Source organism: Procambarus clarkii, chromosome 43 (assembly GCF_040958095.1).
Source record: "Procambarus clarkii isolate CNS0578487 chromosome 43, FALCON_Pclarkii_2.0, whole genome shotgun sequence".
In the NCBI taxonomy this organism is placed as follows: domain Eukaryota; kingdom Metazoa; phylum Arthropoda; class Malacostraca; order Decapoda; family Cambaridae; genus Procambarus; species Procambarus clarkii.
This window is the reverse complement of record NC_091192.1, coordinates 21474283-21489802: the sequence shown is the minus strand read 5'-3', so window position 1 is coordinate 21489802 and position 15520 is coordinate 21474283. Positions and strand designations below refer to the sequence as shown.

Here is a 15520-nt window from a genome sequence, read left to right as displayed (position 1 = left end):
CATATTACCGAGAGCGGCATTGATGCCACCCTGAGCAGCAACGGTGTGAGATCGTGTTGGGAACAGCTTACTGATGACAGCAGTGCGGAAGCCATCCTGAACTAGACCAAAGGCAGCACGTAAACCAGCACCTCCAGCACCAACCACAACAGCATCATAAGTGTGGTCAACTACTGGGTAGTCTTGAGAAAACTGCAGAATGAAATTGTCATAATTAGTTAATCACTTTCTAAAAAAAATTCTAGGAGTACAGTACAGCATGTATAGAAGTTGAAAGTTTTCACAAGTTTCAGCAATGGTTGTCATTCTTTAGGACTTGCATTTCATTTACATCAATATTTTCCATTGTCATATGGTGTGTATTTTCAATTTTGCTAAACATACAGATTGCTGTTGGCTTGCCATCTCAAACAAAATGGTAACTCCTACTGAAGTAAACCCAACTGGTCTTGGTACTCAATATATCAATATATGGGCTCACTACTTCTTGACATGGAAAGATGCAGAGAAATTTTCAGAACCAAATATAAAACGGTCTATCATGGAGGTCAGGTATAAGGAACAAATTCAAACCCACATAAATCCTCGAACTGAGAAAAGTTGTGCAGAGGTGTAAGCTGCCACTGGAGCAGGAACTGGCAACGAACCTGCAGCATCTCAAAAGTAAACACCTGTGCCAAAATCACTGGGCTCCACAGAGGAGCCAAAGAACATGCAGTACCCGGGACAAGGCCCTTCAATAGGAGGAAACCCCAAGGGGGGGGGGGGGGGGGGAGGGCAGACTCCCAAACCTTTTCTGGGAAGAAAATCCTGACCGAAGGCAGAGGCAATACTAGCAGCACCCAGGGAAAGCAACTATGGCTACATACTGCCAAAGCAAACAAGTGATCATGGGACACACAACATGCCAGTATGAAAAAACAATGGTGAAGCAGTAATGGGGGGAAAAAAAAAAAAAAGGAGGAGGCCCTCACACAAAACAGAGGCCAAGGCATGATAACATTTAGCTAAATGGTTGTGCCTGCAGAGTCTAGAGGCATCAGGAAGATTGAACTGGAGCACAAATGACTGGTAGATGCCTGGGGACCCTCAGGTCGCCAAGGCTGCCATCTGGTGGCGAGGATGTGGAGCCATCTAGTAGATGGACTTGGACAATGAGTATATATACTTCAACTCAGGGTTGAAAATCTTGTCCAATTGCTTGTGTTAGTGTGCTTTACTTGTCTGATTTTTCGTTTTGGTAGCGTGGTTAATCTACTAGGTCAACCATATTAACACTGTCACAGGCATGACGCAGTATTGCGTAAAAAATTTATTAGACGAATGTGCAGGAATGACGTATCAGTGCATCAAAAATGAAAAAAAGTTCGGCCTGCTTTCGGCTTGGCTGCAGCACGCCGCAATTTTGGACATTTTATGCATATACTCCTGTAGGGAATGTTATTGTGAACACATTCATACCAAAATGAAAGACCTAGGACGAGAATTAAGGTGACCAAAGTGAAACAAGTACACACATTTTTCGCTCTTGGGTGCTCACGAGTAACGCTCTGCCAATTTCTTGGTTTGATGCAGGTGATATGCCTTGTTTGTGGACTTTATATGCATATACAGTGGTACCTCAGAATACGAGTGTCCCTGTATACGAATTTTTCGGAATACAAGCAGGATTTCCTCGGAAAATGTACCTCGGAAGGCGAGGGTTACCTTGGAATCCGAGTTTGCCGATACGCGTACAGGCCGAACTAGCGCGTGGTGGTACGGCGATCGTCGCCCCTCACCCCCCAGTTTACCAGTGACTCGAGCCCAGTGACTATCCCACGTCAATTCTTCACCCGGATTTTCAGTGTTTTGTTGGATTTTTGGTCATTTGACCATAAAAGTTGTTATTATATATCTCACCATGGGTCCCAAGAAAGCCAGTGGTAAGGATCAAGGCAAGAAAGCACATGTGAGGATGACAATAGAGGAAAAACAAGAGATCATTCGGAAGCATGAAAATGGTACACTTGATGAACTTGTAGGCAGTACAACAAAGCCACGTCAACAATATGCACTACACTTAGCAAGAAAAAGGACGTTATGAGTGCTAAAGTGGCAAAAGGCGTAAGAACGATCACGAAACAAAGACCACAAATACTTGAAGTGGAAAAGTTTATATTAATTTGGATACACAACAAGGAGTTAGCGGGTGATAGTGTTTCAGAGGCCATCATTTGTGAGAAAGCCTGGGTATTGCACGAAGACCTTGTAAAGAAAACTCCTGGAATGAGTGCAGATACAATAGACTTTAAGGCAAGCAGGGGATGGTTTGAAAAATTTAGAAAACGAAGTGGTATCCATAGTGTCATCCATATCCACCACACCTCTCCTTCTCCCACCCCCCCCCCTCCTCACCATCTTCCATACACCTACAGCATTCATCAGCAAGGGTAAGTAATAACTTGAACATAGTTTTGTAGGTTTATTTAGATGAATTAGGTTTAAAATTTAGTTTGAAGTGAGGTTTTTGGGGTAGTCAGGAACGGATTAATTAATTTCCCATTATTTCTTACGAGGAAATTAGCTTCGGATTATGAGTTTTCTGAATACGAGCCATCTCCGGGAACGGATTAAACTCTTAAACCGAGGTACCACTGTATTCCTGTAGGAAATTCTATTGCGAACACATTAATACCAAAATGAAAACCCTAGGACCCTGTTACCTAGCAGTAAATAGGTACTGTACCTGGGTGTTAGTCAGCTGTCACGGGCTGCTTCCTGGGGGTGGAGGCTTGGTCAAGGACCGGGCCGCGGGGACACTAAAAAGCCCCGAAATCATCTCAAGATAACCTCAAGATAGGAGGAGAATTGAAAAAAAAAAAAAAAAAAAAATTTGAGAACCGCGCACACCCGTGGAATGCCTGGCCCACCTTGAGGTGGTCTGGCACTAGCTCGCCCAAAGCGTGAAAGTGTTAAAATCCCTGCTTCCCTGTACTTCTACTGAGGGAAGGGGGGGGGGGGGGGCAGATTCTGGTCCTGGCCTGGTAGGTGCTTGTGATTTGTTAAAAGCCTGGCATGGTACCTATGTTTGAAGGACTCAGGGAAGGGATAGCTTACCGCTTACCTTTTATTTACCATGTGCTGGTAAATCAATGTACCTGTGGCCCCAAGAGGCCTGATACTTCTGCAGGCATTTATCAGGTTCAAAAGAACACCGAGAGGTTGGCTAGTCATGCCCACTATGTTTAAAGGGAGTGTATTGAGGTCTTTGTTAATCTTGTCTAATCTCCGTGAAACTCTGTGTGAATACTTTTGGCAATGTAGAAGGAATATCCCTGAATATGCAAAGTTGTGTGGTCAATTAATATTCAACTACTGCAGCTATGGCAATTTTTGATGAATTTGCATAACACCATCTGAAATATGGCGATATGCTGTAACAAGACTACAAACACTGCCACTACCATTGTAACACGACTGCAATAAGTTGACCAGACCACACACTAAAAGTTGAAGGGACGACGATGTTTCGGTCCGTCCTGGACCATTCTCAAGTCGATTGTGATGAGGACAGGTAGGGACAGGCATTAAATAGGCAAGAGAGAGCTGAGGAGGAATGTAAGGTGTAGGGGATAGTAGTAATAATGAGAACTGCAGAAGGCCTATTGGCCCATACGAGGCGGCTCCCATTATAACCACCGAAGGAGATAGTAATAGGAATACAAAGTCACCATGACTAAGGAAAGATGTATACGTTTCATAAGTGGACACGTCCATGTTTGACGAATCCTGGTCCAGTACTGCTGTGAAAACGATCCCGGAGGACATTCATAATATACAAATGGATACTTTAAGTGAAAATGTAACAATACCACCTAATCATCCATACACTTAAATACCATTACTTTGTTAAAAAAACCACCAAACCTTTTTTTCTTTTTTAAACAGTAGGCTTTTTAGTCATCAAAAAAACAATTAAAAAAATATATTTGAGAAAATATAAGTTATTGTATACAATTTATAATGATGGCAGCAATAGTTTTACTATCAAAATACTATTAAAATGTTGGACAACACATTTATACATGAAGTTATTACATCACATTTTGATTGCATCTTAAGAATCCCTGTGTCTACTTTGTGATGGTTCTGCAGACATAGATACCAAATAAAAGATTAGAAATTTTAAACCAAGACCCTACCTTATCTGAAGAGTGCTTGGCACTGGCGTATTTACTGCCGAAGTGCAGGCTCCTTGCATTGTTTGCTGCATGATTGAATACTGCTGCCTGAAAACAAGAAACACTTATCACTCTTAGTCATTAGGCAATAACTGCACCCCATTCCACCACCATTAACAGTGATGGGTATAGGGTGCATAATAGAAAAATGAATCTTAGTTTGCTACCAGAGTAATATTTAAAGTCCCAATTCTTGAAAATAAAGCTACATAATGGTTTCCTGCTAGCAAGAAGCCATTGACAAATTATGAAAAATTACTTGTGATAATGCAAATGCCATTATAGAGTGAACATAATTTTCTCTTTAAAAAAATAACAAAATCGCCGGTAACAAATATACGACAGAAAACTGTAGTTAATTTATAACCTACAAATAAAAGATAAGTCGAGATCGTTCTTGACACACAATCAAGAATCCCGGGTTCATATCCCAGGCAGAACAAATGGTTAGGCACATTTCTTTTCACCTAGTGTCTATGTTCACTTAGCCGTGAGTCGGTAGTCAGAAGTTAGTCAGTTTCTTGTGGGGTTACATCCTGGGTGAGGTCAGTAATTCAGCCTAGAGGGGGGGGGGGGGGGGAGGACAACCTCGATGAAAGTCAAACGTGTATCAATACACCCTGGCATCCTGTCCCCCCAATACATCAAATTATTATTATAACATTACTCGATTTTAACAGTTAAAATCAGGAGGGTAGTCAAAGTCTCCCCAAAGCCAAGCATCTTCTTAAGGTTATCTTGAGATGATTTCGGGGCTTTAGTGTCCCCGCGGCCCGGTCCTCGACCAGGCCTCCACCCCCAGGAACCAGCCCGTGACAGCTGACTAACACCCAGGTACCTATTTACTGCTAGGTAACAGGGGCATTCAGGGTGAAAGAAACTTTGCCCATTTGTTTCTGCCTCGTGCGGGAATACGCCACAATACTGTATTCATGACATGAACAGGATATTCATCAAACTCGCTCTCCCTGACTCCATCCCATTCTTCTACCCTCTCCATCCCTCCCACCTCTTGGTATGAACCTTCGACAAGCATATGGCATCATGTCATCGTAGAGGCCACTTATGTTAGTGGCTCTCAGGTAAACTCAAGTATATAAAAAAAATAGGAGAGATCCTAAGATGCTACCCTGTGGTACTCCTACTGTTAATGGTAGAGTGGAGCAGGATATGCTATTGATGGCTACATAATGGTATCCGTCACCAAGATAGGAACGGACATAGTCCAGGGCAAGGCCCCGGATACCATGGTGACGAAGTTTAAGTAAGAGGTAGTTATGGTTAACAGTATCAAAGGCCTTTCTCAGGCCAATAAAGAGGCCAATCGGGAACTCATTTTTGTCAAGTGCCGAGTACATTATATCAGACTAAAAATGGCATCGTTAGTACTCATTTTAGGGGGGAATAGAAGCCAAACTGGCAGGGATATAATATGTTTGAGTTTTACAAGGGAGGATTAGAGCTGTTTGTAAATAAATTTTTCCAAATATTTTTGAAAGTAATAGGTAGATTTAACATTGGTCTATAATTGTTTATGTCAGCTGTTTTGCCTCCTTTATGAACTGGCGTTACCCTTGTTTTCTTTTTTTAAGATATCAGGAAAAGTAAGACACTCTTAAAGAGATTTGTTAAATAGCAGAGCTACGGGAGGTGCAAGAGCACTCATTCATACCGAATCCTGAAGAAACAAGTGATTATCAAATGACTCAAATGTGGGTTAAAAAAAATACAAATCTTATTCTTGTCATTAATTCGACAAAGTGTTCTCTGGGTGACACAGAGAGGAGACCCTCAAGAGACCCCCAGGGAGACCCCAGAGACCCCCCAGAAAGACCCCAAAGACCTCAGACCCCCACAATGTTTACAATCTGAGGCCGGGGGGCCGGTCAGCTGCTCACCCCAACACAAGTCATATTCACAACGTCTCCACCCATTTAAAGTCCCTCCCCGCGCCCCCTGCAAAGGTAGATAGACATTCTGCAAGCCCGGGGACGATCCTTGATGCAATACGCACCAGTGGGCGCGGGTGGAGCCTGGCAGCAAGTGCTGAAGAAGCCTTCACGGTGTAGGCCATGGTGGCGGCGACCCTGGAGTACTGCCACACTAGAGGGAGCTCGGCGCATGTGTGCCTCCCACCACGGTTGCCAGATACAAATTGCTGAAAGTAGCGAGCTGACGGCCTAAAAGTAGCGAATTTGTAACAGGAGTAGCCCAATCTTTTGTTTAGTGACTGATACGGGTTTCAAAGTAATATATTTTGATATATAGAGTACACTACACGATGTTAATTGTTTTATTATTAACCTAAAAGGGGCACCACCTCTGGTGCAAGTGTATATACATCTCATCCAACCCCCACCAAGCTAAACAGTCCCAGAGCACAACCAAACTCCATTCCTAGCTCGCCCAAACAAAAATCTCATTAGCCCTACCTAAAATCCTCCACTTGACCTAGACACCAACTATTGACCCATAGCAAACAATTGAACTATATACATAAAAGAAACTCGGATTTCTAGCAAACATATAAACATAGAGCCTTAGCAAACAAACCTGGAGCACTAGTACACAAACAACCGCTGAAGCACAACCATGCACGAACCGAAGCCTGACCATGCACAACCCACAGCCCAAGTGACACCCCCGGAGCCCGACCAGTTATTTAACCGGAGCCCGACCAGTTGTGTAACCGAAGCTCGACCAGTTGTGTAACCAGACCCCGACCAATTGTGCAACCGTAAGCCTAGCAAGTATACAACAATACAATACAATTTTATTTAGGTAAGGTACATACATACAATAAATATTTACAAGGATTGTTTAACTTATAGGTATAGCTAGTACATACAATGCCTAAAGCCACTATTACGCAAAGCGTTTCGGGCATCTCATATACATCTCGTATACATCTCATCCAACCCCCACCAAGCTAAACAGTCCCAGAGCACAACCAAACTCCATTCCTAGCTCGACCAAACGAAAATCTTAGTGCTACCTAAAACCCTCCACTTGCCCAAGAAACCAACTATGGAGCCATATCAAACAATTGAACTATATACAAAAAGAAAGAAACTCGAATTTCTAGCAAACATATAAACAGCGCCCTTGCAAACAAACCTGGAGCACTAGTACACAAACAACCACTGGAGCACAACCATGTACGAACCGGAGCACAACCATGTAAAACCGGAGCACAACCATGCACAACCCAAAGCCCAACAAGTCACACCCCTTGTGTTATGTAATCTGAACCCAACAAGTTGTGAAACAGGAGCCCGACCAGTTGTATAACCGCAAGCCTAGCATGAACAAACCATACAAACAACCTCTGGATTACAACCATGCACGAACGGAAGCCCAACCATGCACAACCCAAGTGACATCCCCGGAGCCCGACCAGTTGTGTAACCGAAGCTTGACCAGTTGTGTAACCGGAGCCCGACCAGTTGTGTAACCGGAGCCCGACCAGTTGTGTAACCGGACCCCGACCAGTTGTGTAACCGCACGCCTAGGTCTACTAGCTTAGACTGTAACTGGTGCGCCCCCACATGAATTATTGCAGACAGGCATGGAGACCTTATTTTCAGAAAGACATAGCTGCTCTGGAGCCATGTCTTACCAGAGCTATGGAGCTATGTCTTACGACAAAAATCATACCAGAGCTTAGTCATCTGTTGTATCAGGAACGGTTGAGGGCCACAGGGCTAACACCACCACAAACCAGGCATGACAGAGAAGACTTCATAGAAACCTTTAAAATACTAAACAATTTGGAGAATGTCGATCAGGACAATGTCTTCAAAAGGTCAGATGTTACACGAGCAAGGAGCAACGGGTTCACACTCAACAAGCCAGAATGCTTTTCACCCACAGGGTTGTAAACCAGTGGAACCGCCTACCCGCCGAAACAGTAAACGCCAAACCTCTGCTGGGTTTTAAAATAAAGCTGGAAAAGATCCGGACAAATGGGGGGGGGGGTGACCTTTGACAAGCTGCCGGCTTACTGCCCTCATCGAGGCCACTAGTGTTAGTGGCCCTCAGGTAAATTCAGTTCCCGGAGGGGTGTCCCCGCTCCTTCCTGTTGGGAAGTTGTTCCTCTATTGCAGTATCATACTATCATGCAAGAGGAGCCACACATCTATGGTTCATCCAATATCATCAGCAGACTTCTAGATGTTACTACTGCTCGGCTTAGACTCGGTTACAAGTATCTCTGGGAATTCTAATTATCTGCTGATGTAGACCTGACCAAATGTAAACTGTATCAAGATTGTAACTTGCTTAGCTAAATGAGATCGTATTCCAGGGACCTGCCCGAAACGCTACGCGTACTAGTGGCTGTACAAAAATGTAACAACTCTTGTATATATCCCCCCCCCCACCAACAAAAAAAAAAAAAATGTGGGGTTCAGTCCCTGAGCCCATTATGTGCCTCTATAACCCTTTCTACTACCACCCACACGATGGGTATGGGGTGCATAATAAATGAACTAAACTAAACTATTGCAGTATTTGTACATTGGCCTGTCGCTTGTCACTAAACTTAGTTGTTAACTATTAACTTCATGAAATAATATTACCTTATACGCGAGAATAATTCTGAATACACAGCGAGAAAATTGATGAATGAGGCTTTGGGTCAGGCGGCGGCGTAGGGGAGCCTGGCCTGAGGACAGGCAACTGTAAATGCTTCTCCCTCCACATACTTCAAGTGAAAATAATTGCCAACAGAACCTAAATACCGAACCTACTATACGCCTAATTAATTATAGAATATATAATTCATTTATACACGATAAAAACTATTTTTAATATACAGTACATGAAAGTCGATAATAAATGCGTCTTGGGAGGTGAGGGGGGGTGGGGGTCGACCGCCGCGTTAACGAGCCTAGCCTGACGACGGGGTAGTTTAACAATGGGGAAGTGACAACTTAACAACTACATAATATCCTACCCCATATAATGTTGGCAAATCATGATCCTCAAAATCTTCCACAATATCCGAGAGAGGACAGACTATTTAGCATTAGTGGAATACAAACATTTGAATAATACAGAACCCGGATAAAAAAAAATAGGGAAACAATGACCCTCGAGACATTACAAAACTCAATGTTATAATAGCGAGCAAATGTATAATGCATTAAGCATTGTAGGTGGAGGTAGACTATATATTCATGCATACCTCCCAACTGCTCAGATATATTTGAAAAAAAAACAACAACTGATCAGCCTTACCTACACGGGAGCGACATGCTCACACCGCCGCTGCTTCCTGACGACTGACCGGGTCGTCGTTGATGACCCGTAGCGACCAACCGACCCAGAGACTCCCTGCCTAAAATTATTTGAACGCCATATTCAAATTCCTAGCGTATAGCGCCAGGAATGTGTAAATTAATATTTATATGCATTATAGGCCTTTCTAAAGTAATTTATAGATCTGAATATCATATATTGTCTAACAAACGAATTATTTAATTTAAGATTTTAATTATGCCAGATACAAGTTTCATCGAGGCACATAATTGGTTCAGGAACTGGCCGTTAAGTCTCATCGCACACAAGAAGATTCGTCGGCGGATTTTTTTTTATTTATATATAAAAAAAAGTTTTTAAATTCTTGTAAAGCCACTAGCACGCATAGCGTTTCGGGCAGGTCCTTAATCCTAATTTTTTCCCCGGAATACGACCAGCCAAATCGTTTAACAACCTATTCACTGCTGTGTGAACAGTTAAGGATTGGCGCCCGGTCAACCCTTCCCGGCCAGGATACGAACCCAGGTCAAAGGGCTAACGAAGAGCCGGGCGCGTGCTTTACCACTGCGCCATAGAGACTGCTCCGTGGCGTAGTGGAATTTTGAATTTTGAAACCTGACTAACATAGCACAACCCAACCTAACGTAACCCAAATCAAACCAATCTAATTCAACCGAGCTCAATGCAGCCTAACTTTAATAACATAACCTAATACAGCCTAGCATAACAATACATCAGGATTTAAAACAGAAAATAATGAGTTTAGCCGAATCGTCTCGTGTCTGAGTGTAACCAGAACCCGACCAGTTGTGTACCTATACTGACCTAGCAAACAAACACCTGCAGACGAGGAGTCTCAATAACGTGGCTGAAATATGTTGACCAAACCACACACTAGAATGTGAAGGGACGACGACGTTTCGGTCTGTTCTGGACCATTCTCAAGTAGATTGTGAGAATGCACAATTGACTTGAGAATGGTCCAGGACGGACCGAAACGTCGTTGTCCCTTCACTTTCTAGTGTGTGGTTTGGTCAACAAACACCTCACATAACCAGACAAACACCCTCCTAACTCTATCAAGCACACTGAGAGCCGTACCAAAGTAGGGAGGGTCCACAGACGAGAACGTGGTTGTAAGTATAGGTCCCCAGACATGGGTCCCAGTGCCCATCATCTGGGTTGGAGGGCAACAGTGCATTGCTTTGCTTAGAGAGTATAATGCTGCTAACACAGCCCTGCCTTCAATATGCAAACTTTTCAGGATTATTTAATTAGCTAAGATTTACCTGAATTTACCAGTCACTATCTCTCAGTGAGGATACGAAGCCGGCGGCTTGTCAAATGTACCCTATTTGCCCTGGTGATTTTATCGAGCAATGTTTTGACATTTACGGCTTCGACGGGTATGCGTTTCCACAACGTTATAATTCTATGGGTGAAAACAAATATTTTCCATCCTTCAGTGTGGCTTGTTGAACTTGAAATCGTTGTTCCTTATTTGTGATTGATTGATGAAGATTAAGCTACCCAAGAGGTGGCACTGGCATGAATAGCCCGTAAGTGGAAGATTTTTTTGGAGTGAATGTGATCTTTGGTCGTAAAAGTATATACTGCGTGCTGTGCTCGCATTTAAATTGTCAGTCTATGGCTGCTATCGCGGGGTGCTTCTTTGTGTTGCATCTGACCATAAATAATCATCATTGAGTTGCTTAACATTAATAGCCCAAATTAGCCCAACTTGCTTTTAAATTGGCCCAAAAAGTAGCAAGTATGCCCGAAACGCTTTTAAATTGGCCCAAAAAGTAGCAAGTAATGCCCGAAACGCTTTGCGTAATAGTGGCTTTAGGCATTGTATGTACTAGCTCTACCTATAAGTCAACCAATCTTTGTAAAAATTTATTGTATGTATGTATGTATATTGTATGTACCTTACCTAAATAAACATTTTATTTTTTTTATTTTTTTTTAAGTAGCGAAATTAAAAATTTGGGAGCGCGGGGCTCTCAAAAGTAGCCCAATTCGCTACTTGTAGCCCAATCTGGCAACCCTGCCTCCCACTGATGCCAACATTACACATCCCACTGTAGGCAAAAAGGAAGGGGCTAGCATGCGTTAAAAACGAAATATATCCAAACTATACCGTAAATACAAACACTTTAGATATATTTTGTATGAATACGAATGATTATTATTTATATAATTGTCCGCAATTACTTATATATAATTAATTCTTTTGCGGGTGGAGTCTGGCCTACTAACTCGTGCTAGAATGTTGACGTCACATTTATAGCGACATAATCCCTCTAGCATGTTAACACTCTAAGGTGGCTTCAGACAAGGATACTCTCGTCCCCAGTTCTTGTTGCCGCCAAGGTGTGGTCCTCCCCAGCTCCTTTATGGCTGCACATTTACCCAGTAATGTACCCAGTAATTACCCAGGTAATGTTACCCAGTAATGTAAAGTACCCAGTAATGTAAAGTACCCAGTAATGTTACTCTCAACTACTGTACCTCAAGAGAGGGGGGGGGATGTTGAACTTCAGCTCTTGGGTCCCGCTTTTCAATTGTCTGTTGACGCAATAAAGTCATCAAAATATTTCTTGGCTCTCCAAGCATGCATTTCGGAATAAGAATATAATAATGTTTATACGAAATGCTCTATATATACATTGGCTAGGTTGCACTGTGTGGACCAGTGGGATTAGCCCTGGCAGCACAAGTTCGAATCCCTGTGGATTCATAGAGTTCTCAATGATTTATGGCTTGGAGACCATTCAAACTTCGTTCCACACAAGTATACATACTACACACTTATGATAATCTCCTGCTTAGGCAAGGAAATCGATCCTGCCTATTCCTTTATCGCCTATTCAACAACATATCTGCACATTCCAGTATAAGAAATCAACGACAACAACAATACGTGCTCAGAAGCCTGTGTCTAGACAAGACACCCCCCCCCACTCCTCCTTCCCCCTCAAGTACCGACCCGTTCTCGCACTTTCGTATAGTCAATATTGACTTATTAAATACGTGCATATGTGACATATTAATTTATTGTGAATATTTTAGTTTACCTTGAAAAGCTTCATAGAAAACACCGACCTTACCTAAACTTCTTAGTATGTTAAGATAAGCATCTTATTGCTTCGTAATTACAATTATTACTTAACCTATACCTATAATAGGTTTATACCTATACCTATAATAGGTTAAGTAATAATTGTAATTACGAAGCAATAAGATGCTTATCTTAACATACTAAGAAGGTTAGGTAAGGTCGGTGTTTTCTATGAAGCTTTTCAAGGTAAACTAAAATATTCACAATAAATTTGTATGTCACATATGCACGTATTTAATAAGTCAATATTGACTATACGAAAGTGCGAGAACGGGTTGCACACCTGGACACCTGCTGTCTGGGGGCCCAGTGCCGCTCCCCGGTCGACCAGCTGAACCGCTTGATTAAGACTGCCGGCGAGAGTTACCCCGCACATCAGCGCCATCTACACTAGGCCTGGCGGCATATATAAGCTGCTCACCACCGGTCTGCCTACGACGGGAGACATCTCCCGTCACGTAGGCAGGCGTAGGCAGGTGCCGTTGCACCTCCACAGATCTCCAGTATCAGCTCTTGATACTGGTAATGGCTCAAAAGGGCCACCACTTACGGGCTATTCATGCCCGTGCTACCTCTTGGGTGGCTTAATCTTCATCAATCAATCAATCGGCCTGCCTGTAACACCCATGCCCCCCCCCCAAGAGTTCACACCCAGGGAAGCCTTCTCCAAGAGGTCAGCCCAGATGACCTCTGGATCGTCTTGCAAAGTTAATTAAAATATTCATGGCTAGTCTTAGTCAGCTAGTTTCAAGTAGGTGATATTTCATGATAACCTTGTCAAACACTGTATTGGAATTAGACCCCCAAATTCCTTTCAAATTCCTCTGTGTATGTTGACCAGACCGCACACTAGAAGGTGAAGGGACGACGACGTTTCGGTCCGTCCTGGACCATTCTCAAGTCGATTGTGTGTGGTCTGGTCAACATACTTTAGCCACGTTATTGTGACTCATCGCCTCCTCTGTGTATAGTTTTGTTAACAACCGGCCCGTTACAAGAACAGTTACAAGAAAGGACTCTCGAAGTCAAGCAATGTTTCTTGCCTCATTGCTTGATATAGCTAATGGTCAGGCAGGAAGGTGGCAGCGTAGTTAATTAATTTGTTCCCTGTGTGTAGCATTTCCTAGGAAGGGTACCTTTGGTTCCGGTGTAACCATCAGTGGTACTCCATACGTCAGTTCATATTACGTTAAGTATAAATACAGTGTTCAATAAATAATATCCTCAAGGCTTTACCATTATTAATTTTTACAAAGTGTTACCAAGTGCAACCAGTAGGAAGTGCTACTCAATATATATTAGTATTAATCAGAATAGTCTAGGATACAATATAATTTTTAGTGTTACAATCTTTATATCTAGTGTATAATAATTGCTAGTGTTACAAGCCCTCAGAATACCTTTCGTGCTCTCAACAATAGCTCAACTAGGACAATATCCAACTCTGGCCCCAGACATCACTCGGTACCCTTACTCAAATCTCTGAATATGTTAGACATTAAGTCACTGCACATCCTCTCATGTGTATATATATATATATATAAAACGCTGAACTGTAATGCCAATCCTGACCTTAAAAGCTTCCTAGAAGGTTGTAACAGAACCCATGAGTACCACACCAGAAACAAATACCTATTTGATATTCCAAGAGTACGACTTAATCAAACTAGAAATTTTCTACAAATCAAGGGACCCAGAATGTGGAATGACCTTCCCAACCATGTTAAAGACTGTACCTCTCTCAACCAGTTTAAGATAAAAACGAAGTACCACCTAATTAACTCCATGTAACCTACCTCACCCCCAAAATGTCACCCCCATGTCTACTATTTTAAACAATGCTCTTTGTTGACCAAATTATATTTTTGCTATTTTTTTTTGCTATGTCCCCCCCCCTTTTTTTTTTATCTCAACACAATTTATTCTTTAATCTTAATTAGTATTAAGTTTTTAGTGTTTTTCCTGCCCGAAACACATTGCGTAATAGTGGCTTTAGGCATTGTATGTACTGGCTCTATTTATCCATCAACGTTTTGTATCTATGTATGTACTTTACCTGCATAAATATTTGTATTGAAGCCGTAACATGTACTGTAGCCTTCCCAGGAACCAGTAGATGTATACAGATTTTGGTATATTGTATTAATTTGCACCTTTCTTTGCCATTAACGTAACTGTCACATGTTCATATTTCATTTACATTGTGTAGTGCCAAGAGGAAAAGGGGTTTGTTTTATTTGTTATTAAAGTTAATTTTGTTATATTAAATATTCACTTTTTCATTCTTTTGGAATTTGGCCGCAGTTTTCACACAGTAAAGAGGTCAGAGGCAGTCTTATTGACTTTATTTTACTTTTTTATTTTATTTTATTGGCACCACACCAGCCAGAATATCCACTACTCTATTCTTTCAGATTAACCTCACAATACATACATACATACATACATACATACATACATACATACATATATACATACATACATACATACATACATACATACATACATACATACATACATACATACATACATACATACATACATACATACATACATACATATATACATACATACATACATACATACATACATACATACATACATACATACATACATACATACATACATACATATATACATACATACATACATACATACATACATACATACATACATACATACATACATACATACATACATACATACATACATACATACATATATACATACATATATACATACATACATACATGCATGTATACATATCTGTCGACGAAGCATTAATAGTAATAATAATTTTAATTTAGAAAATATGCAAAACATGATACAATGGTCAATTAGTTTCCACCTGCAGAGTATCACAGTGCAGAGGATTCGTTTTCCACTCACAATCGGGGATCGCAGGTTCGAT

General features: G+C 41.8%; 1 protein-coding gene across 1 annotated transcript in view; it reads right to left on the bottom strand.

The window, feature by feature from the left end:
• LOC138350009 (succinate dehydrogenase [ubiquinone] flavoprotein subunit, mitochondrial-like) overlaps positions 1-6376 on the bottom strand; it is a 35686-nt gene extending 29310 nt beyond the window's left edge. The window contains exons 1-3 of the mRNA XM_069300087.1: positions 6238-6376; positions 4185-4271; positions 1-192 (exon numbers count right to left, since the gene is read on the bottom strand). The exon at positions 1-192 is cut by the window's left edge and continues 3 nt beyond it. Of these exons, the coding sequence (XP_069156188.1) occupies positions 1-192; positions 4185-4271; positions 6238-6297 (339 nt within the window). The 5' untranslated portion in view covers positions 6298-6376. The remainder of the gene's footprint in view (positions 193-4184; positions 4272-6237) is intronic.
• Positions 6377-15520: the final 9144 nt, after the last annotated feature.